The sequence below is a fragment of the Gilbertella persicaria genome, assembly GCF_025201335.1.
Source record: "Gilbertella persicaria strain CBS 190.32 chromosome Unknown B0P05scaffold_21, whole genome shotgun sequence".
Classification (NCBI taxonomy): domain Eukaryota; kingdom Fungi; phylum Mucoromycota; class Mucoromycetes; order Mucorales; family Choanephoraceae; genus Gilbertella; species Gilbertella persicaria.
Window position 1 is genome coordinate 416976 of NW_026251982.1, and position 20442 is coordinate 437417.

Below are 20442 nucleotides of genomic sequence, written 5' to 3' on the forward strand. Positions count from 1 at the left end.
ACGAACTTTGACCAATAAAAAAGCGAATTTTGAAATAAGAAAAAACGAATTTTAATCGGCGACAAAAGCGAATTCATTACTCTGGAAAACGAACTTTGGAGGTGGAGCCGCTGTAATTTAGATTCCTGTTCTGGAAAAGAAAATCCGGTTTAGGTTAATATTTTTTTTTTTTTTTTTTTTTTTTTTTTTTTTTTTGCATAATACATCTTTTTAAAAGAAAAGACGCAACATCGCTCTCATTATCTCAAATTTAAAGGACAAGCACTAACTTGGTCTATTTCACCAAAAAAGGTACCTTGTCTAGAAGCTAATCAAAATCATGGTTTTCTCGTTTCCCGTCTCAACATTCGTTTAAAATAGGCAGCACATTCGGCCCTTGGATACAAAAAAAATCCCTATGACTGCAGGAAGTCGTGACTTGAATACAGTGCATTTACGCATTAGTCAATTTATAATCAAGGACAGAATCCCGTACGTTTTCTCCGCCAGTACAAAATGGATGCTTTTGGTTTAGATGAACCCAAATTGAATAACGACGTTATCTACTAATGGTATAATGCAATGTCGAATTAGTTTTGTCACGTGGAGTAATAAACAAGCAGTAAATAAGGATTTACAAATCGCTAATCAAGGGACTAATTTCTATATTTTCAAAAAGTCGAACAGTTTTATAACCCTTTAGGCTCAAACTGAAATGGTTTGAGGAACAGCCCTGCTTATTCTTGATCAATGGCAAGACAAGTATACGGATGCTATGGAAAATTTCAGCTTTGTTAAATCGATAATTGATTCCCGGATTTGAATTAGCTTTTAAAAGCCAGTTTAATAAGATAAGAGATTAAGTCAGTTCCTTTTTTTTATTCTTTTTCCTTCTCTCTCTCGCTTTTGTATTTCGTGAATAAAAGAGCATGGGCGCCATTTGCTGCAAACAAGAAGAGGTTGATTTTGAACGAGAAGGTATCTATGCAATTTGATATCTACAATGTTTCTTAAACAAATAAAAAAAAAACCAAGTCGAATTACAGCACTTTTATCTACTTCGAGTCATTGGCAAAGGTGCATTTGGCAAAGTCCGTATTGTTCAACACAAAGGTGATTTGATTCAGTATGCTCTAAAATATATCAGCAAATCAAAATGTATTGAGTTGAATGCCACCAGCAATATCTTGACAGAGAGAAGAATTCTCGAGAAGATCAACTACCCTCTTGTGGTCAATTTAAGATATGCTTTTCATGATGATGAAAACTTGTTTATGGTGCTTGATTTGATGCTTGGAGGCGACCTTCGATTTCATCTTGAAAGAATGGGCTCATTCAATGAACTCCAAACTCAATTTTATGTCGCAGATTTGATTTTGTCAATTCATCATATTCACAAACTTATGATTATTCATCGGTAAAAAGTAACTCGCACTCCTTAATCATCCATATTAGACTGACCATTTTCAAATAGCGATATCAAACCCGATAATGTCTTATTGGATGCCAACGGACATGCTCATTTAAGTGATTTCAACATTGCTACCCAATTAACAAAGAAAAAGTCATATAAGAATAATAGAGCAGGTAGTCTAGTGTATATGGCACCCGAAATTCTTGAAGAAAAGCGATACACGACAGACGTAGACTGGTGGAGCTTGGGTGTCACTATGTTTGAATTACTTTTCGGAAAAGTAAAGTATTAATTTGTGTATCCTTCTTTCTCTAATAAGATGCGCTCTTTGTAGAGGCCTTTTAATGGAAGAACAAATGAAGAGTTAAGAAACTCGATTATCCATGATCCGCTCGTGATCCCGACCGATATCCCGGTTTCCCCAGAATGTATTGAAATTCTTGAAGGGGTAAGAAAAAATATGTGTGTGTGTATATGTGTGTATTTATTCAACTCTATTAGTTACTTTCCAAATCGCCAAGAGACCGTTTGGGCCATGGAGTACAGGGATTTAAAAAATTAAAGACACATGCATGGTTCAAGGGTTTAAACTGGGATGAATTAGAGAACAAGACTGCAGTACCACCCTTTATACCCAACGTAAGGGATTTTGTCTATTTACTGTACTTAATTTTATTTTAGCATGACAAATCAAACTTTGACGCTGTACATGAACTGGAGGAACTATTGTTCGAAGATGCTCCCTTAAAGCCACACAAAAAAAGTACATCAAGAGTGAAGAGTGATACAATGAAAGATTTGATTGAGATGGACGACAATTTCTTGCCTTACGATTACACAAAGCATGTGAAGACTGTAGAACAACAAGAGGATAAAGATATTTCTCCCACTGAAGATATCATTTTGCCTTCTGTCTCTACATCTCTATCTACTGCTGGTAGCTTGCTGAGACGTGTAGGTGAAAAGATTGACCAATCAAAATATAAATCGCAAGGTTATTATGAATTATCAGCAAATGATACCAGTCATATCACTTCTAATACTATTACTACTGCTGCTATCACTACTACTACTACTACTACTAATACTAATACTAATAACAACAACAACAACAACAATAGCATCATTTCTATTGCTCAAAAAACAGGCTCAGAAGCAAGCAATAAAAGCAAATAATTTGATGACAGGCTCAATTTTTTATTTTTATTTTTATTTTATTTGTGTGTATGAGTAGTTTAAAGCAACTTTTAAAGACAAAGTCTCAAGTGACTTTGGCTTTATTGAAACCTGATATTTGTGCAAACCCTTCTTTACCACCTAAAATAAAAGAAGCTATTCGACTTCAGAATCTCGAGATTGTACAAGAACGACAAGTGTTATGGACAGAAGAAGACGCGGGTCAGTTTTATGCAGAACATAGAGGGAAATTCTTTTATCATCGATTATGTGGCTATATGACCAGTGGTCCTTTTACTGCTATGATTTTAGCTTCTCCTAATGCAATTCAAGACTGGAGAGCCTTGATTGGACCCACACATCCTGTGAGGTATAGAGAATTCAATGCAATATATATATTCACTTGTGTATTTTAGGGCTAGAGTGAATCAACCAAATACATTAAGAGCACATTATGGATTAACAGACACAAGAAACTCATTTCATGGCTCAGGTATATATAGCCAAGTGAAGTCTATGTATGTATGTGTGTTTTTAATTGTTATCTATATTAGATTCTGATGCTTCAGCTAAAAAAGAAATCCAGTTCTTTTTTCCAGAGACTATTTAGTTTTTATCAATCTAAAGTACAAAGTTAGATATAAACACACACTCTCTCTCTCTTTTTCTATCCTCTTACTGGTAAGAATAGCTTGAATTCTGCTGGTAATTCATCTTCATTATATGTTCTATCTGTAAAATAAATGCGTCTTATTCTACAGTTTGCATGGACTGTAACACGATTTGTTTCTGTGTAGTTTGTACCGTATCCCTTCTTGACATAGTCGCCCAAATTGAACACGATCTGATTCCAACCTGGATCAAGTCGCATTGGCATAGTAAGCATATAGGGTTTAACGCGTGTAGATATTTGATAGTTGGAAGCACGTAATCGACGTTTTTCATTCTTATCATCCATCACTTCCACTTCAAATGAAAAGTATCGATTCAGATTTTTGACAATCAAGACAAGGTAAGGTAATTTGATACCCAAGTTACGAGAAAGTGGAGGGCAAGTGATGTATGTGTTGGACAAGTTGGGAGACGCTAATTCAAGTACTGTAGAACTGATCAATTCATCAGCAACACGCTTAATGTGACACTCATTCTCATTCTCGGGTACATGACAAGACCATAACTGCAAAGGTTCAGTACTATGCTGAAGTTAATAAACACGATCAAGTACATTTTTCTTTACCCTAAGCTATAAAAGATAGACAGAAAGCCAGACTGTTTATAGAATGAGCCTAGGTTGTGTGTTGCGAGAGATGACTTACTTGAAAAGTGTTTTTAAACATACAACAGAAAAGAGAAGGCTACACAAAAACAAAAAGAATTTATCGCTCTCCTTCTTTTCTCTCTCCCCTCCCTCCCTCATCATACCTCCCCATGAGAGGCCCAATTGTCCTTGGTGGTTCATCTCATCCAAAGCTCACTCATGAAATATGTGATCGTTTGGGTATTGAACCTGGAAAATCACGTTTGTCCAAGTTTAGCAATAATGAAACGAGTGTAGAACTGTATGAGTCTGTACGTGAACAAGACGTATACATTGTTCAATCAGGCTGTGGGCATGTCAACGATAACTTTTTTGAACTATGCATCATGATACAAGCCTGCAAGACAGCTTCAGCACGTAAAGTCACTGCTGTTATTCCTTTTTTCCCTTATTCTAGGCAGCCTGATGCACCCTTCAAGCGATCAGGTGCTCCTTTGATTCGTCCTCCTCCTATGACACCCAAAACAATACCTACAACACCAGCTAATGAACTTGTTGATAACCCTTTTGTAAACACGATGGACGTAGGACAGCAAATCATGTTGGGTGTTCAACGTCATGCGACTCAACAACAACAAAGACAAGCAGGAGATGGATACAAACAATGGGTCGCTCGATCTGGTACCTTGATTGCTGACTTGTTGACTTGTGCAGGTGCTGACCATATCATTACTATGGATTTGCATGATCCTCAGGTAAGTGACAGCAACAAGGTAGGCACCAGACTGATAGAGTGCAGTTTCAAGGCTTTTTTGATTGCCCAGTCGATAACTTATCTTCTCTGCCATCAATGGGTAAATACATCTATCGACATATCCCTCATTATTCAGAAGCTGTGATTGTTTCTCCTGATGCGGGTGGTGCCAAGCGTGCTACTTCCATTGCAGAAAAACTCCATATGGATTTTGCTTTGATCCATAAAGAGCGTCGTCGACCTGATAAACCTCAAAACCATGATTTAATGCTTGTGGGTGATGTACGTGACAAAGTCTGTATCTTGATTGATGATATTGCAGACACATCATTTACGATTACCAAAGCAGCCAAGTTATTGCATGAACATGGGGCTACTAAAATCTATGCGCTTATCACACATGCTATTCTATCTGGAGATGCTGTGGATCGTATTCAAAAAAGCTATCTTGATCATGTGATTGTGAGTGATTCAGTGCCTCAAGAACAACATTTGGCCAAGTGCAACAAATTCAAGATATTGCCTGTAGCTTCTCTTTTAGCTGAAGCTATTCGACGTATACATTTTGGTGAGAGTGTCAGTACTTTATTTGATCCTCAATATGAATTGTCATAATAAATATACACACATCAGTCTATATGCATTTCTGTTTGACTTTTAGTCGTTGTAGTCTCTTCTGTTGTAATCGTTTCTGTCACTGCTATTTCTTCCATAACAGTTGTTCCTGTTGCTGTAGTCTCTTCCATGGCAGTTATTTCTGTTACAGTGCTATTTTCATATGAATACCATTTATATTGACCAGGTATCCGCCAAGTCTTTAATGTGTTATCAACTATTATTTCTTCTTCATTATCGCTTTCATCACTATCCAAAATAGGCAATCTAAATTTGCGTTGACCTGAACAAGTGGCAAGAACAGGATAGATAGGATTAAACGAGACTCCCGAGATAATATCTATACAACACAATCAATACCATTTTCTTATTTTGGCTATACTTGCCTTGATGTGCCTGTGTAGAATAAACAGTACGTTTCTTTGTCTCAATGTCTTCTAATTCACCTGTTGTAATATCATATACTAACAAGTTTCCATACATGTCTCCTGTCACCAAGAATCTCCCAGAAGGATCTATGTCAAATTGCATGCGTTGGTTTGTCTTGCCTGGTCTTGGTAATTCATACAAGATATTGGCTGAATCACGAATATCCCAGCATAAAACAGAATGACTATGTCGAGAAGCAGAGAACAAGTACATGCTATCATGAGAGAACTTGACTTGAGTCACACCTGCATCCATGCCTGTTAGTTTTAAACATATTTTGTCATTATGTGTATCGTAAATGCCAATAGAAGCACTGTAAGATCCAGCAGCATAATAGCACCCATCCAATGCAAAATCAAGGCAACTAATGATTCCTTTTTGGCCATGACGCGATTTACGCTTTGGTATAGTCGGTCGTTTTTCTGAATCACCTGTGTATGCATCAAATATTTCAATCATATTCTCATAACCTGTATAGATCCTATGTGTGTCATTTAGTCCTTGTTTAGACTTGCTTTTGAGTTTACTTTGAACCGTCTTGATTGAAACAGAGAACATTGGGACCTATGAATCGTTCACAGTGATCAATAGCCCGATAAGATGCACGTACACTGCCTGTACTAGCATCCCAAAGCTGAACAGGATGGTCACGAACAGAAGTAATAAAACAACAAGTAGAGGGGTCTATGCAATCCTCAATATACATTTACAAGACAGTCTATCACTTTACCTTGAGCATTCATAGAAGGAAACCATGCAAAATCATAAATTGTTTCTCCTTCTCGAATAGCCATACTAGGCTTCATTGTCATGGTCTTGCTGCTTTCTTGGTATACATTATCTGGTCTTGGATGAATTAATGGTTGTGTGTCTCTGTGCAATTGTTTTCTTACAGTTGAAATACACGAAGCATATTATCAGCAGAATTAGACAACAGAAAAGAACCATCAGGAGACCTAAAATAGACTTGTAAATATGAATCAATAAGGCTAATGGACTTGCCATTTAACATTTCTGAAATAGTTGTTGTCCTTGGAAGACTGTTCAAGAGAAATGCCTTGCAACTCATGAGCATCTTTGTTTAAACAATTCTGGATCGTGTCATTATATTCATCAAAAGTAGAACCAATCAAAGTACAAGGTTGAGTGAAATCAGGATGAAAGACACTATAGCTTGTTGATTGAGTTGCATCTACTTCTGTCATTGGATCTAGAATGTATTAAAAAAAATTTTCAGGCTGAGTTGCTTTTCGTGTTGACAGTTGTCTCTGCATAAATTGCTCAGTTTTACTTTATTGACCTAAATAGCATCAAGTCCTTGCTTGAGTTTAATCGATTGGTTCTCACAAGAAAGGATATTGGTCTGTCTAAAGTATTTTTCGATTCATATTTGTCTTAGGAAACACAAAAGATAGCATAAGCTAATTATATGTAAACACAAACCGAAAAAAAACATATTCGTTTTGTCCCAAAGTAATAATCCTTTATGATTGGGGGACACTTTGTATTCTACCCCACATAGAGCGAATCTGAATAACACCAATCAAACGATTGTTCCGCTTCAAAGTCACACTTGTGTCCTTTTTAAGGCACATCAAGGAAAAGTTTTTTTTTCTTCTCTTTACTTGCACTATGAGTAACTTTATCAACAGTTTGTTGTATGGGTTCACCAACATCCTTTCTGTTGGACCTGAACCACCCAGAGAAGGAGAAGAAAGTGGTTGTACTGGTTCAGACGGACAAGGTTGTTGTAAAGACCAACCTAAGCAAGAAACCAGCGGTTGTTGTCAAACAAAACAAGTAGAAGAAGGTTGTTGTGGAGGCAAAGGAGACGCATGTGCATGTGAATCTACCAATGGACCTGTTGTTATTGACAACTTAAAAATCCTTTTTTCTACCCTCACCGGCACAGCAAAGACATTGGCTACCGAAATGCAGAAAAAGATTGAAGAAAACGATCATGTGACTGTTGAAAAGTTAGAAGTGATGGACATTACTGAATATGACAATGACCAGCTCTTGCAGGAAACAGCTGTTTGTGTCTTCATCTTGTCCACCTACAATGTGGAAGGACCGTTGGATTGGTAAGACAAGTTTAGACTGGCATAAAGTTATTAATGAGCATGGATAGGTTTACCAATTGGCTTCATGATCTTCGTTATGATTTCCGTGTAGATCGTGATGCACTCAAAAAGCTTCGTTATACTGTATGTGGTTTGGGCGATTCAGCTTATGGTGAAGAATTCAATATTGCTGCTGCCAACATTGATAAATGGCTTGGAAGATTGGGTGCTACTCGTATTTATCCCCTAGGTGAATGTGACAAAAACTCAGATCAAAAGGCACAATTTGATGTCTGGTCTAATGGATTTGTATCTGAATTACAAGATAAGCACAGTTTGGAATTCTCGCCTACCAACATTGCTTTCCAATCTGATGACGAAGAAGAAGAAGAAGAACAAGAAGAAGCTCAAATTGACATTGATGGTGGTAGTGGTGATGAAATGGTTGATTTGGAAGATATGGGCAACATGGCATCCAAGATCAAAGCAGCTAAAGCCAAACGTGCTGAAGAGGATGAAGAGTATGAGAACAGTAAGGCAAGACCCAGACGTCAAATCGGCTCTGATGATACTGTTAAGAAGACTATTCAGCCCCGTGAAATGGTATCACCCATGATTCACAAGAACTTGACAAAACAAGGCTACAAAGTAGTTGGATCTCATTCGGGTGTCAAGATCTGTCGTTGGACAAAATCAGCTTTGCGTGGCCGTGGTTTCTGTTATAAACATGCTTTTTACGGTATTCAATCTCACTTGTGTATGGAAACTACACCTTCATTAGCATGCGCCAACAAATGTGTGTTCTGTTGGAGACATCATACAAATCCTGTTGGCACTACGTGGCGTTGGAAGGTAGACGATCCTCAATTTATTTTGGATGGTGCTATCGAAAACCACTACAAAATGATCAAGCAACTAAAAGGTGTACCTGGTGTGAAGGCTGAACGTTTCCAAGAAGCATTTACCATCCGTCACTGTGCTTTATCACTTGTAGGTGAACCTATTTTCTATCCTCATATCAACGAATTTGTTACCAAATTACACGAAAACAACATCTCATCTTTCTTGGTGACCAATGCTCAATTCCCAGACAAGATTGCTGAGATGGTTCCTGTCACACAACTCTACGTCAGTGTAGATGCTGCCACAAAAGAAAGCTTAAAGAAAATCGATCGTCCTTTGTTCAGAGACTTTTGGGAACGATTCTTGAACTGTTTAGAACAATTGTCGCTCAAGGGACAGCGTACTGTCTACCGTATGACATTGGTTAAGGGACACAATACAGCTGAAATTGATGGCTATGTTGAATTGATTCGTCGTGGCAAGCCTTCCTTTATTGAAGTGAAGGGTGTCACTTACTGTGGTTATAGTGGTGCCAGTGACTTGACCATGGCTAACGTTCCTTTCCATGTCGAAGTCATTGATTTCTGTCGTCAATTGGTTGCTAAATTGGACGGTGACTATGAGATTTCTGCTGAACATGCTCATTCTTGTTCTCTTTTGATTGCTCACAAGAGTTTCAAGGTGAATGGTGAATGGCACACCCATATTGATTATCCAAAGTTCTTTGAACTCGTCAAGAGTGGTAAGTCATTTAACAGTTTGGACTACATGGCCAAAACTCCTGAATGGGCTCTTCATGGTCATGAAGCCGCTGGCTTTGATCCTAATGAAACACGCCATTACCGTAAAAACAGAAAAATAGTTACACCACCTGTCATTCCTGCAGTTGAAACTGCTTAATTGTAAAATAAATGTTGTATAGTGTTGGACAATGCTGATAGATCTAAGTTTATTAAAAGAGTGTCTTGCGGGAAATAACAGATGCAATGCTTTCGACTAAAGCATATCTTGTAAAGAACATGGCTCCAAATGCAGTAGCATAAAGAGCAACTCTATAGCCTCGACCAATTCGGAACAAAGCATGAACTAAGAGGCGTAAGACATGGTTTGATAGGCCACATGTACAACTTACTTGGAGGAGGTGAAAAGATATAATTAAGATTCTGTCCTGATTTCAAAGCACATATGCTCAATACAGGTGAATGGAAGAAACTGTAAACAGAAAATGACAATAAAGCCATATTTTTCGAAGGTGGAAGTACTAAATATCTGCCAGAATAAATCATATACACAGGAGCCACCAAGATTAAGATGTGTTCTAGTAGAAAAAACAATAAACTCAGTACGTAATATAAGAGATTTTTTTTTTTTTTTTTTTTTTTTTTTTTTACCTGCAAAGAAATTAAATGTTTCCCCTATTAAGTAATGATCTCGCAAATCAGGAAAAACAAGTGCAGCAATAGCACCCCATTGTGTATGTAAATAGATATTGAACAAAATATTGGTCACCACAGATGATTTGTTTTGCCAGCAAAGTGTTGTCAACAATAAGCCTGCACTCATATGACAAGGTTGGAGCATAAACAATTTGTTTTTGCGAATGATCTTGTGAGCTGCAGTCAAGCCAAATGAGCCTAGTAAGGAAGCAATCAATAATTTTTCTGTGCGCGTTGCAGGGCCAACAGGCTGGAAACTACTCAGTAGCTGCCATGTGGTACTTGAAGGATCAAGTACTTTCTGTGCATAGTAGATGGAAGCTGTAATAAAGCCAGTTGAAAGAAACAAAAGCTCAATGGCATGCTGGCGTGGGTGTAAATACCTTAGAGGTATTTTTCTTTAGCAAGTCTATTATTTTTTTTTAATGAGATCTTACCAAGAGCCTCTTGTTGAGTCTTTCCAGTCGGTTTCCTCAGTAACGTTGGTTGCGACCGATCTTACCCAGATCTCTAAACGATCAAAGAGACAAGTAAGAGATTTACCAAGTACACTCACAACAGGCATAGCACCTTCAACAAAAAGAAGGAATTGACAGCTACTAAGCTCCAGAAAAATATATATAAAAAACCAAGCTCATTTTTTGGGGGAGCACAGATTCCTTTCAAATGTTGTTCAGGTACAATTGGTGGATGAGTTTATTTCTGTGACACAAATAAGGTCAAGTAAACACTATGGGAGGCACTGCTTCTTGCATGACAGAGGCTGTCATGTTCACATGCTTCATATATTCGGTGGGGAATTCAACAAGATGACCTCGTATATGATTTAATTTCGATTGGACTTGTTCATTTGTATTGTTCCATGGCTCTGCGATATGACCAGGCAAAGTTCTTGTGGGATCAGGCACAAACTGGCGATGTTGCTCAATGGAACGAACTGTTTCTTATTAGCAAACAGCTTCTATATACATATATGATTACCTGTATCATCTGGTACACATCGAAATACATCTCGATAAATAAGTGTGTTGTTTTCAGCAGTTCTGTTCCAAATATCATAATAAAACTCGTCATTTAAGGGATCCATAACAACAATATCTTCTCGCTTCATATTTTGATATTCTTTCAAATCTTCAAAAATAGCATCTTCTTCATATTTGCCCTTTTTCACCATATATGGACTGCAATTTAAAAGGCCTAGATGCTCTTTAAACAGCTGCATACGAAGTGTCAAGGCATATTTTGCAGCTTTGTACTATCCATGCATCAGTTACTTTCTTGTAGATTTAGGGAACTTACAGGTTTGTTATTCATTCGAGAGTCTACCAAATCCTTGTCTTCGATGACAACTGCAATCTCAGAGTCTCTGTTTCCTAATTGAGATCTGTGTGGATCGATGTCAAATCAAATGTTTTTGTTTGCGTTGATTTACCTGTCATTTAGATTGGCTATGGAATAGAACAAAATAAAAAAAAGTGAGTTATCGCTTCTAGTCTCTAAGTAATTTACCTGAACCACAAATAACCGTCTTATCGTCCACAATCATTAATTTAGAGTGAATATAAACTTGTTCAGTCATGAAATCCATTCTCCCATCATTGTATTGTTGTTGCTCTAAAAATGCTTTCATTTGCTGCTGATGCTCTTGTTGTAGCATATCTTCTGATGACTTATTCTGACTAGAGGATCTTGAATGTGTTCTTTTCCTACCAAGCATGCGGCGATTGCTAGTATTTGCCATTACAGGTGGAGGAGGTGGTGGTGGCGGCGGTATAACATGGCCATATTGATCTCTTAAAATCTTGGTTGATTTTTTGACTTTTCCCCAATTTCGTAGACTGTAGAACCCAATATAGTCTTTGATAGGCACATTGGCTTTTGTCAATTCTTCAAAAATAGAGTATTTACCACGACAAATAGAGCGATATTGGTATTGAGCCACGGATCTTTTTTTTTTTTTTTTATAAAAAGCAAAACGATTAGAATCAAGTTTTTTTTTGTATGAGTCACCTTAACGGCATGGATCGTCTGTCCACTTGAGCAAAATCACCTTCAAATCCAGGAGCAACAGGAATGACAACAATGACTCTAAATTTTTGTTTTTCTTGATGTGCTCGTTTAATCCTTTCTACAATGGCTTGTCCAATCTTGTTCTTAATCAATTTATCATGAGGATTTGTGGTTGTTACTGTAAGAGTCAGTCAGTGACTACAGAAATTCGAATGAAATACTTGCTAAAAAATTGGTTTTCAATATAAATAAAGTTTTTGGCTTTAAAGATAAATTCCATATAAGCATTGTAGATTGAATGCTAAACAAGTCATTAGATCTTGATCCATGATCATTCATGTTTACTTCTCTTATAATTCCCTGGCTCCATTGAGCGCTACTTCTTAATACTTGGATACGACAAGTACCCTTGAATTTGATTTCGTCTTTAAGTGAGACATATTCACCCTTTGGAAGTAAAAAAGGTACTTGATCTCTTTCTTTAGCTCTGTTTGATTTGATGAAATTCCATCTTTGAACAAAATGACGTGCTATGTCTCTGGCAGGTTGCCCAGTCTTCATTGGCAGGAGTGATGAGTTATCGTTCGTGATGTGTTGCATCTTACCATAGCGGTATGGATATCATGCCATGGCATTCTAGGAGCACTTCTTTTGTCAATGAGCTCCATATCGTACTGACTCACTATAGTTTTGTTCTTGTTCATCAAGCTTTGGTTCAAATACATAATAGCTTACCTTTCTGAAAGTCTTTCATTCTGGGGTTCGAATAATCTTGTCCAGGAAAAATCTCTTTTTCGTCGTAAGAAGGATAATCAGTCAAATCATGCTTTGTAGTATCGTAACGACTTTAGCAAAAAAAAAAAAAAAAAAAAAAAAAAAAAAAAAAAAAAAAAAAAAAAAACTATATCAGCTATAGGTTTCTCTAGTTGATCAACTTGCCCAAAACACAAGTCCAATCCTCCAACAAATGCTAGCCTATTGTCAATCACTAAAATTTTCTATATTAGAAAAAAAGGGTAGGTTTAGATCTGTAATACGCTATGTCCTTGTTACTTCATGATGCGCCCAAAAAGGTGAAGAAGTCAAGTTAGCATGTCTCTGGACTATGATGTTGGGATGAATATGTTGCATCCAGTCGCGAGTATATTGTGAATCGAGTGGTAAAGCCACAGAGACATTCTTGTAAATGACAATATAAATCATGACACCTTGACATGCCTTTCTTTTCAAAAGACGGTCGAGTCGATACTCTTCATTTCCTTTGGGTGGTCTACGCAAGTACTAGTCAAATGAGACTCTTTTGCCGTGCAATGATATAGTGCTGTTTTTTTTGCTTACCAATTGAGGGCTCTATGGAAAATATTCAATTACGCTTGTTCAATTGTATTTCAATACTTACTAGCCACCAATCTTCAATATAGATTTCAGATTTTGCAGATAAAATTGCTTGTGCAACTGCTTCAAAATAATCTGTTTGGATAAGTACTTTTCGTGTTGACATCGACTCTACCTTGCCCATCAACAAACCATCTAGCATTCGAACATTCCCTGATTGGTGCAAAAGATCCAAATCGATGATTCATAATCCATGGAGATTCTTTTTGTACTTTATTCAGGTTATCAATCCACTCATCCGTATGTCTTGAAGTAGGTGCTTTCACTTCAATTCGCCTTGAGGCATTGGAGATAATGAAGTGCGTCTGGTGTATGGATCCAAACGTACTTTGTGTTCGAGATACCTTGAGGTATTTGTCAAACAATAACACACCTGCAGGTGTATTGGATGAGATATCCTTGCAAAACGCAATATAAGAGTCGCGTAGAATGAGCCATTCTTTTTGCCATTTCTGCCATTTAAATAAGCGTAAAGAAGGCAAATTTGTGTTGTATTCCAAGTATCCTTCTTTACCTTTCCAGCCCATATCTTTGACAATCGAGACAGCACTGAGCTCTAGAAATTCACAAAGTTCGTAATTGACGTTCATGCTTGCATGTTGAATGAGTTCTTTAAGGTAAATTTCTAAAGCATCACGACGTTTGAGAGCGATATCTCTCCACATACTGTCTTCTTGTTCGCGAGCAATACGCATCGAAGTCAATGCAGCATTTGTAAGGTGAGCTAATTGACTAGGAAATGATGGAGGAGGTTCTGAAATGAAGCCAGAGATGTACTTAAACTTTAAGGTGAGGTGAAGGTTATAGAACTCGATAATGGTACGGTAAATCACCCATTTAATTTCTCCATACTGTATGTCTATGCGAAATGTCCATAGTCGATGGGATGAGTTGTGATCAATGGTTGAATCAGTAATGGATATCTGGAATGATATAGATTAGTATAATTAACATATGTCTTGTATTTACATTTAATGCATCAAATAAAATAGGGGGCTAAAGAGGACATGTAAGACAACAAACATACGCATTATTTTTATTGCTTACTGCTTTTCTGCCATGTTCATCTCGACATAATAAAGAAAGGTACCCTGGAGTAAATGCAGATGGATAGTAAGGTGCTAATGGCTGCCTTGTAGTCGTATAGTAAACTGTACTTGATCTTCTTCGAGTGGGCCCACCCAACGAATTGGCTAATTTTATCTTGTCAAATGTTTTTACCCATTCAACTTTTTGCTTCTGCAGCTTGGCAGAAACTATTTTTGTTGTGATTAATAGATACAATGCTTTTATGTCAAACCTTCAATCATGGATGGCGCTACATAGGCCTTGTGATCCTTTGGCTTTCTACTGTCATCTGTGATGGTACTAAGCGGGTGAACAGACTTGTTATTTTCCTCCTCATGAAGATACACTGTATCTGCATCTGAGTCAAATGGATTTTCGAAATAATTATGTGTACAAGGTGGACGCTCCATCGTTCCATCTTGAACGATTTCTTCCAAGTTTGGTAATGTATCGTCTTCCTCTTGTGTTTCATTCAATTCATTTCCATCACTATGAGGTATACTTAACATCAAGGCCCGTTCATGTTCAGAAGGATTATCCACAGTGCCTGATACAATTTCTTGCTCAGGAGTACCTTCATCTCGCTGTATATTGATAGACATGCGTCGAAAAATAGAGTGCCATTTACTTTCTGCGTCACTAGGTCGATGCCGAAAAGTAAAATAGTCTGTGGCATTGTCTTCTTGATAGAGTATTTGCTTAAGATATTCCATGTTATTGGAAATAGGATGTGACATGTTAAGGTGCAAAAGAGAGAAAAACGAAAACAATACTCTATTTGGTTATTATTATTATCTTAAAGAGAGAAAGAGGTTGCACAAAGACGAACGCGCATAAATGATCATGTTCTGCCTGATGACTACTTCAAAAGAAGTGGAATCCGTGTTCAATTGCTTAGCAGACTAAAATTTGTCCTGTCATTTGTTCATGACAAAAAGACATTTGATTTTATGCATGCAGTATATCTCGTTTAGTTTATTTATCAACAGGAAAGGACATACCATCAAAAAAAGTAAAGCGCCTTTTCAAGGGACAATTGGATAGGACAGGTGAAGCACTGAATAAATGGAACACAGAGTAACACAAACTTGTTTAGCTAACTGTGCATTGAAGAAGCAAAAAAAACCAAAAGAGGCCAAAAGAAATGACTCAAGACGATTGAATAAATCAACCAAACGAGATATTGTTTGTCAAGTTATGCATGATGATATCAACTCAATCAACATATATAGCATTTAAAGAAACAAAAAAAATAAGGCTTGTGTAGCATCTCTCAGCCTCAATTTTATTTTTGTACGCTTGTCTATTTTCCTCTTCTTCTTTCATTTTAATTTCATACATGTCTACACCGAAAATTATTGGGCAATTAGTCATTGTTGCCTATAAAGCTGTAAGTAAAGTCTTGACACGAGATGAAGACACTAAACGTTTCTATAGAAGCACTTGCCCGAGCGAGAGGTATTCTCGGTTCTTGTCCTTTTTTGTCGCAAAGAGTTTGACTAACACGCTTTTATATTAGATTGTGGGCAAGCAAGATCCTTTTGTCTTGTTTCGTATCGGAGAAGCAGTTGAAAGAACAAAAACAGATCTTCGAGGTGGTCAACATCCTGTTTGGGATGATCAGGTACAGAAAAAAGCGAGAGAAAACTATGTATTCATGCTTCAGGAACCATGTGTAGGTAACTTTGCCTATTCCTGAAAAAAAGACCAAGGTTGTTGTTCAAGTCTATGATGAAGACGGAAAAAGACAAGAGCTGATTTCAGAATGCGAATTAAATATTTCCAATGTCTTGGTTGAGGGTGAAGAAGATAGTAAGTTGGGTTTAATGTATAAGTCGATATTGAGATTGCGTTCATAGATTGGTATGAGTTGCAGTACAAAGGTAGACCTGCTGGAGAGATCTATTTGGAAATGACATTTTATGCTGCTGTAAGAAAGTAGTTGATATACAATCCATATCTGAATTTGTTCTTTAGCGTCCACCACCAAAACGTACACCCACAAGATTTGGTATGAATAAGCACTTGAAACAAGGCGGCTATGTTCCTCCTGTGCCTCCATCAGGTGCCATTCAACATCAAGCAAGACCTTATCATGCTTCTTCTCCATATCCTCCTCCTCCAGGTAGTGTAAGACCTATGGAATCCCATTCTACACCAGCATTTCATGGCACTGGCCCTTATCCACCTCAACAACAAAGACCACCTTATGGTGCACCTCAACCTTACCCTCCTGTCAATCCTACACCTTCTATCTCAGCTGGATCGCAACACACTTATCACCAACCATACCCTCCAGTGAACAATGGCCGTCCTAATTCTTACAGTGGTCCCTCTCCTCCACAAAACAACAATCGTCCTGCTTCTTACAGTGGTCCTTCTCCAGTCAATCCAAGCAGACCTACTTCTCCACCTATTCCTGGGGCAGGTGGATATGGTGATTCTGCATCAGGTAACTTGCACGCGCCTCTTTTATCATCTTCATATAGCCCTCAACATAACTCAACATCTGCTCGTCCTAATTATGGAGGTAAGCATATTACCTATATGGAAAAAAGTGAATTGACATTTCATATTAAGGTTATCCACCCCATCATGGTGGCTATCCACCTCAACAGATGAATGTGCCTGGCAATCGCAACAGCTTTCCTATCTACAATAGTCCTTATCCTCCCTCTCAACAGTTTGGTGGATTCCCTGAACCTCAACAGTTTTCAGGTGGCTATGCGCCCCATGCAGATACCTTGGGCACACCATTTGCAGCACATCAAGGTACTTATCCTCCTAGCAACAATACCAATCCTAATGGATATCCTCCTCAACTAAACAATGGAAATTATCCACCTCAACAAGGATTTCCTCCCAGTGGTTACCCACCTTATTAGTGAAAAGCAAATAGAAAATAAAATGTTTATGATTTGTCATGTCTAGAAGGAGATAAATAATCGAGTGAATGGCGCATAGGATCAATGTAGAAATCATGGTATGCGTCACTGACCATACCACTCATGGTTTTGATGGGTTGTTCTGGTTGATGCAATCCTTGTCGACTTGTATTTATGGAAGGAGAAGCAGACCGAAAAGAACTCTCGAAAGAGGGTCTACCTATACTTTGATGATACCCATTGTCCATCATTGTAAAATGGACAGGTTGACCAGCATAAGGATCTGGAATAGATACACTATGACCTATATTTAGCTTTTCGGTTGGAGTGACAGCTGTACGTGGGTCCAAGGGGTAATCAGCTTCAATAGGAGACATAGGCCTCATAAAATGCTTCATCGGGATGTCTTTGTCGTACAAAGTGGAAGCATCCGTAGTTGTCATGTCCTGTTTGTTTTTAGCTTCAATGAAACTGACAATACGTTGATTCGATCCTTTCGTCGGTTCTGAAGACCTTGAACTATCCATTTTTCTGCTTATTTGGCTATCGTGTCTTTTTTCTATATCTTGACGTGTATTGCTAGATGAATGTGTGCTTTTACCGTGCAGACTAGCATCTCTTTCTTCTCTTGTTCTTCGAGGATGAAAGATGGAGATCTAAAAATGTAGAGTTAGTTTTCCAGTTACTGCTTTAAATTCTTTATGCCTACACCAATTAGCCATATAAAAACAGTGCATGCATTGCAATTTGCAATTAACAAATCAGAAGCAAATTTGTTAGTATTAATCACCATGTGGTTTGTCAAACCATCTGCACAAAGGATCAGAAGGCCGAGGCCATCGAAAAAAAGAATAACAGTTAATAATGCATTCATGTCTCTGAAATAAGAAAGCTTTTCAACAACTACAGAAGCACCCGTACTCAAGTTGCGTGAAATATTTAACAATCTCTCGAAACGAAAGTGTGATCGAACACCCAAGAAAGCAGTAAGAAGAACTAGATAGAAGGAGAGTTATGTTTATTTGTCTCTTTTTATTGGTATTTACCTTCAATAGAGTATGCAAACTGAGGTACTGCTTCTCTTAACTGAATGTTTTCTCTATGATACCATTGCAAAATAGGAAAAATGGCTGCACTACCGAGAGCCCTAAAATAACAAGGTAAATGTGAGTTGTATAACAATTACGGCAATACCAAAAAATATAAAACTTGAATTCTCTTGAACTCATGAATGACTTCTTGGCTACTGAGTTTGACAAATAGTTCCAAAAGCATTGTAAGAGAAAGAATACACTCGTTTGCATTGAAAGATTAATACATTCAATATAATCAAATGCCTTTAGAATGTCAATGGATAACTTTTATCTTTTTTAACATACTTCAGCTATGTCTTGATGTTTGCTATCCCAAGCAACAAAAGGTGTGCTGATAATAGACAGCGTACCTGGTTCAACCATAAATTTTTCTTGATACTTGATCCATGTAGAAGCAATGTCTATAGATAGTTTAATTGAGTTTGTTTTACACCCTCCATATACCATAGGACATTTGCATAAAAAGCATAGTGATGTATAACAAGGTGATAATGCTTTTCAGATTGCCAGCAACAATCTTCTTTGGACTTAGACATCTCATTCCATCATTTACATAAACACTATGGAATAAAAAGAATGCAATATACACTTCAATGGCACATCGTTCTAAAATAAAATATGAAGCTTGTTTAGTTTTGATTTACAATTTAACTTACGAAGGTAGGAGAAATCACTAAATGGATTTTAGTCAATAAAAGTAAACGAATGTCATACCTCAAGTGAGTCATCTAAAGCTTGTCAAAAAGAAAAAAATAAAGAGAAGAAGGCTTCTTTTTGTATGTTCTGTCTTGTTCTGGTATCTTTCTTGTATCACCCATCAATGTGGGGGACTTTCTTTCAAGGCAGGTCTCCGTAGTACAATCTATTTTAACAATGTTAATCATTTTGTCATACTATAGTTTCATTATACCCATACTTTACACTAGGGTTTTCCACCGAAAGATAAAAAAAAATTCGAGCGCTTTGTCAAACATTGTGGCACACAATGATAATGAAAATGTTATTTCCCATATCCAATTGATCATCTCAGTATGAAGTTACACATACACAAAGAAAAAAACAATTGATTATTATGACAAATGAGACTTCTGTCCGTCGAGTTTCTGAAAAAACATACAATACTCTTGTCAATCAATACATCCATGAAAACCATTCTTAACATTCTTGCTCAAATTATCATCCTAGTATCATGAATGAGGATAATGTTAACCTCACATATTTTTTTTCATCTAACAAATCAAGAGAGATACAACATGTCGCTTTATAGAATCGATTTGAGTGGTATGATATTTGCCGTAAATGTATCAAACAATGTTTTTCTTACCTGGTCCATATTCATCATGCTCCCTTATGTGAGCAGATATAAAAAAGATTAACCAAAGCAACATTTGTAGTCCAAGAGAGGCACAGAATCCAAGAGATGAAGACAGCCGATACGCCCTTTAACGATGTTTAAGCCTAGTAGCACAATTGACAGGGCCTTGTTGATTAAATCTACACCCAATCAAATTGGCTCTTTCGTTTCTAACCATTTCGGTCTACATTAAGCACAGATAAATGGATTACAAGGTGAAAAAAAAGCGTGATGGAAATAAGAGCCACAGGCAATATAAGTTTATTTGATTTTGTCTTCTCTTCACTAATAACAGTATACATGGGTCGACTGACTATCAAAGAAAGTATCAGAATCTAACAGAAGGGGTACTGGATTAATTTCCATGTGTCTCAAGGACTTATGGATAAAGAAGAGGTATCATGAGTTAAAGGGCGACATAGGATGAAGACAAATTAAATAACATCAAAGAGACCAGTTGCTTCAACAGACCTGGCTATGTGCTAAATGACAGCATTATTCAAAATATAACACGTATTAAGGGGCATACACTATGATTTTAAATGTAAGCAAGTATCTGCCACAAAAAGAAACAACAATCTTCATTTTGTTGGCTTAAAAATTCTCTGAGTATAACTCTCTTTAAATGTGTACTAACAATCCTATTGAAAGGCTGTATACAAAATTAAG

General features: G+C 37.2%; 8 protein-coding genes across 8 annotated transcripts; 3 read left to right on the forward strand and 5 right to left on the reverse strand.

The window, feature by feature from the left end:
• Positions 1-902: 902 nt before the first annotated feature.
• On the forward strand, positions 903-3130 carry B0P05DRAFT_470826 (kinase-like domain-containing protein; the record flags this gene model as incomplete). Its single annotated transcript, XM_051574578.1, has 8 exons — positions 903-957; positions 1015-1396; positions 1454-1673; positions 1728-1841; positions 1895-2032; positions 2075-2417; positions 2816-2939; positions 2986-3130. Coding segments are annotated over 8 exons (1521 nt in total), but the record flags the coding sequence as incomplete, so codon positions are not given.
• On the reverse strand, positions 3040-3910 carry B0P05DRAFT_543207 (DUF667-domain-containing protein). Its single transcript, XM_051578406.1, has 4 exons — positions 3886-3910; positions 3807-3838; positions 3249-3762; positions 3040-3190 (listed from the first exon to the last, which is right to left on the reverse strand). Exons 1-4 carry the CDS (start codon positions 3904-3906, stop codon positions 3176-3178), a joined length of 582 nt encoding a protein of 193 aa, XP_051434713.1. The 5' UTR covers positions 3907-3910; the 3' UTR covers positions 3040-3175.
• Positions 3911-5210, forward strand: B0P05DRAFT_543210 (phosphoribosyltransferase-like protein). The gene is made up of 2 exons (XM_051578407.1): positions 3911-4582; positions 4627-5210. Exons 1-2 carry the CDS (start codon positions 3998-4000, stop codon positions 5194-5196), a joined length of 1155 nt encoding a protein of 384 aa, XP_051434714.1. The 5' UTR covers positions 3911-3997; the 3' UTR covers positions 5197-5210.
• B0P05DRAFT_115971 (WD40-repeat-containing domain protein) lies at positions 4969-6299 on the reverse strand. The gene is made up of 2 exons (XM_051572975.1): positions 5583-6299; positions 4969-5536 (listed from the first exon to the last, which is right to left on the reverse strand). Exons 1-2 carry the CDS (start codon positions 6181-6183, stop codon positions 5211-5213), a joined length of 927 nt encoding a protein of 308 aa, XP_051434715.1. The 5' UTR covers positions 6184-6299; the 3' UTR covers positions 4969-5210.
• A 958-nt stretch (positions 6300-7257) lies between these two features.
• B0P05DRAFT_470552 (uncharacterized protein) lies at positions 7258-9431 on the forward strand (the record flags this gene model as incomplete). The annotated part of the gene is made up of 2 exons (XM_051574565.1): positions 7258-7709; positions 7757-9431. The coding sequence occupies 2 exons, from the start codon at positions 7258-7260 to the stop codon at positions 9429-9431; spliced, it is 2127 nt and encodes a 708-aa protein (XP_051434716.1).
• Positions 9432-9483: 52 nt separating this feature from the next.
• B0P05DRAFT_587516 (TMEM164 family-domain-containing protein) lies at positions 9484-10532 on the reverse strand (the record flags this gene model as incomplete). Its single annotated transcript, XM_051582598.1, has 4 exons — positions 9484-9617; positions 9664-9849; positions 9923-10350; positions 10405-10532. The coding sequence occupies 4 exons, from the start codon at positions 10530-10532 to the stop codon at positions 9484-9486; spliced, it is 876 nt and encodes a 291-aa protein (XP_051434717.1).
• Positions 10533-10686: 154 nt separating this feature from the next.
• B0P05DRAFT_587517 (uncharacterized protein) lies at positions 10687-15177 on the reverse strand (the record flags this gene model as incomplete). Its single annotated transcript, XM_051582599.1, has 16 exons — positions 10687-10904; positions 10949-11222; positions 11267-11351; positions 11400-11415; positions 11477-11913; positions 11978-12155; positions 12358-12532; positions 12583-12659; positions 12713-12803; positions 13031-13258; positions 13316-13327; positions 13377-13447; positions 13488-14295; positions 14342-14368; positions 14420-14628; positions 14673-15177. The coding sequence occupies 16 exons, from the start codon at positions 15175-15177 to the stop codon at positions 10687-10689; spliced, it is 3411 nt and encodes a 1136-aa protein (XP_051434718.1).
• A 3101-nt stretch (positions 15178-18278) lies between these two features.
• Positions 18279-19246, reverse strand: B0P05DRAFT_116317 (uncharacterized protein). Its single transcript, XM_051572976.1, has 5 exons — positions 19134-19246; positions 18864-19092; positions 18705-18820; positions 18372-18662; positions 18279-18321 (listed from the first exon to the last, which is right to left on the reverse strand). The coding sequence occupies exons 2-4, from the start codon at positions 18958-18960 to the stop codon at positions 18408-18410; spliced, it is 468 nt and encodes a 155-aa protein (XP_051434719.1). The 5' UTR covers positions 18961-19092; positions 19134-19246; the 3' UTR covers positions 18279-18321; positions 18372-18407.
• Between the last annotated feature and the right edge of the window lie 1196 nt (positions 19247-20442).

Excerpts from the sequence above, each read along its gene's own strand:
- B0P05DRAFT_116317 (XM_051572976.1), bottom strand. The coding sequence starts at position 18,960 with ATGAGATGTCTAAGTCCAAAGAAGATTGTTGCTGGCAATCTGAAAAGC. Across the intron at positions 18,821-18,863 it reads TTTTATGCAAATGTCCTATG|ACATTGCTTCTACATGGATC; the intron begins GTATATGGAGGG and ends AACTATCTATAG. Across the intron at positions 18,663-18,704 it reads AACATCAAGACATAGCTGAA|GCATTTGATTATATTGAATG; the intron begins GTATGTTAAAAA and ends GACATTCTAAAG.
- B0P05DRAFT_115971 (XM_051572975.1), bottom strand. The coding sequence starts at position 6,183 with ATGTTCTCTGTTTCAATCAAGACGGTTCAAAGTAAACTCAAAAGCAAG. Across the intron at positions 5,537-5,582 it reads TTCTACACAGGCACATCAAG|ATATTATCTCGGGAGTCTCG; the intron begins GCAAGTATAGCC and ends TGTGTTGTATAG.
- B0P05DRAFT_543210 (XM_051578407.1), top strand. The coding sequence starts at position 3,998 with ATGAGAGGCCCAATTGTCCTTGGTGGTTCATCTCATCCAAAGCTCACT. Across the intron at positions 4,583-4,626 it reads TGGATTTGCATGATCCTCAG|TTTCAAGGCTTTTTTGATTG; the intron begins GTAAGTGACAGC and ends GATAGAGTGCAG.
- B0P05DRAFT_543207 (XM_051578406.1), bottom strand. The coding sequence starts at position 3,906 with ATGTTTAAAAACACTTTTCAA. Across the intron at positions 3,839-3,885 it reads TGTTTAAAAACACTTTTCAA|TCTGGCTTTCTGTCTATCTT; the intron begins GTAAGTCATCTC and ends TTCTATAAACAG. Across the intron at positions 3,763-3,806 it reads TCTATCTTTTATAGCTTAGG|TACTGAACCTTTGCAGTTAT; the intron begins GTAAAGAAAAAT and ends ACTTCAGCATAG.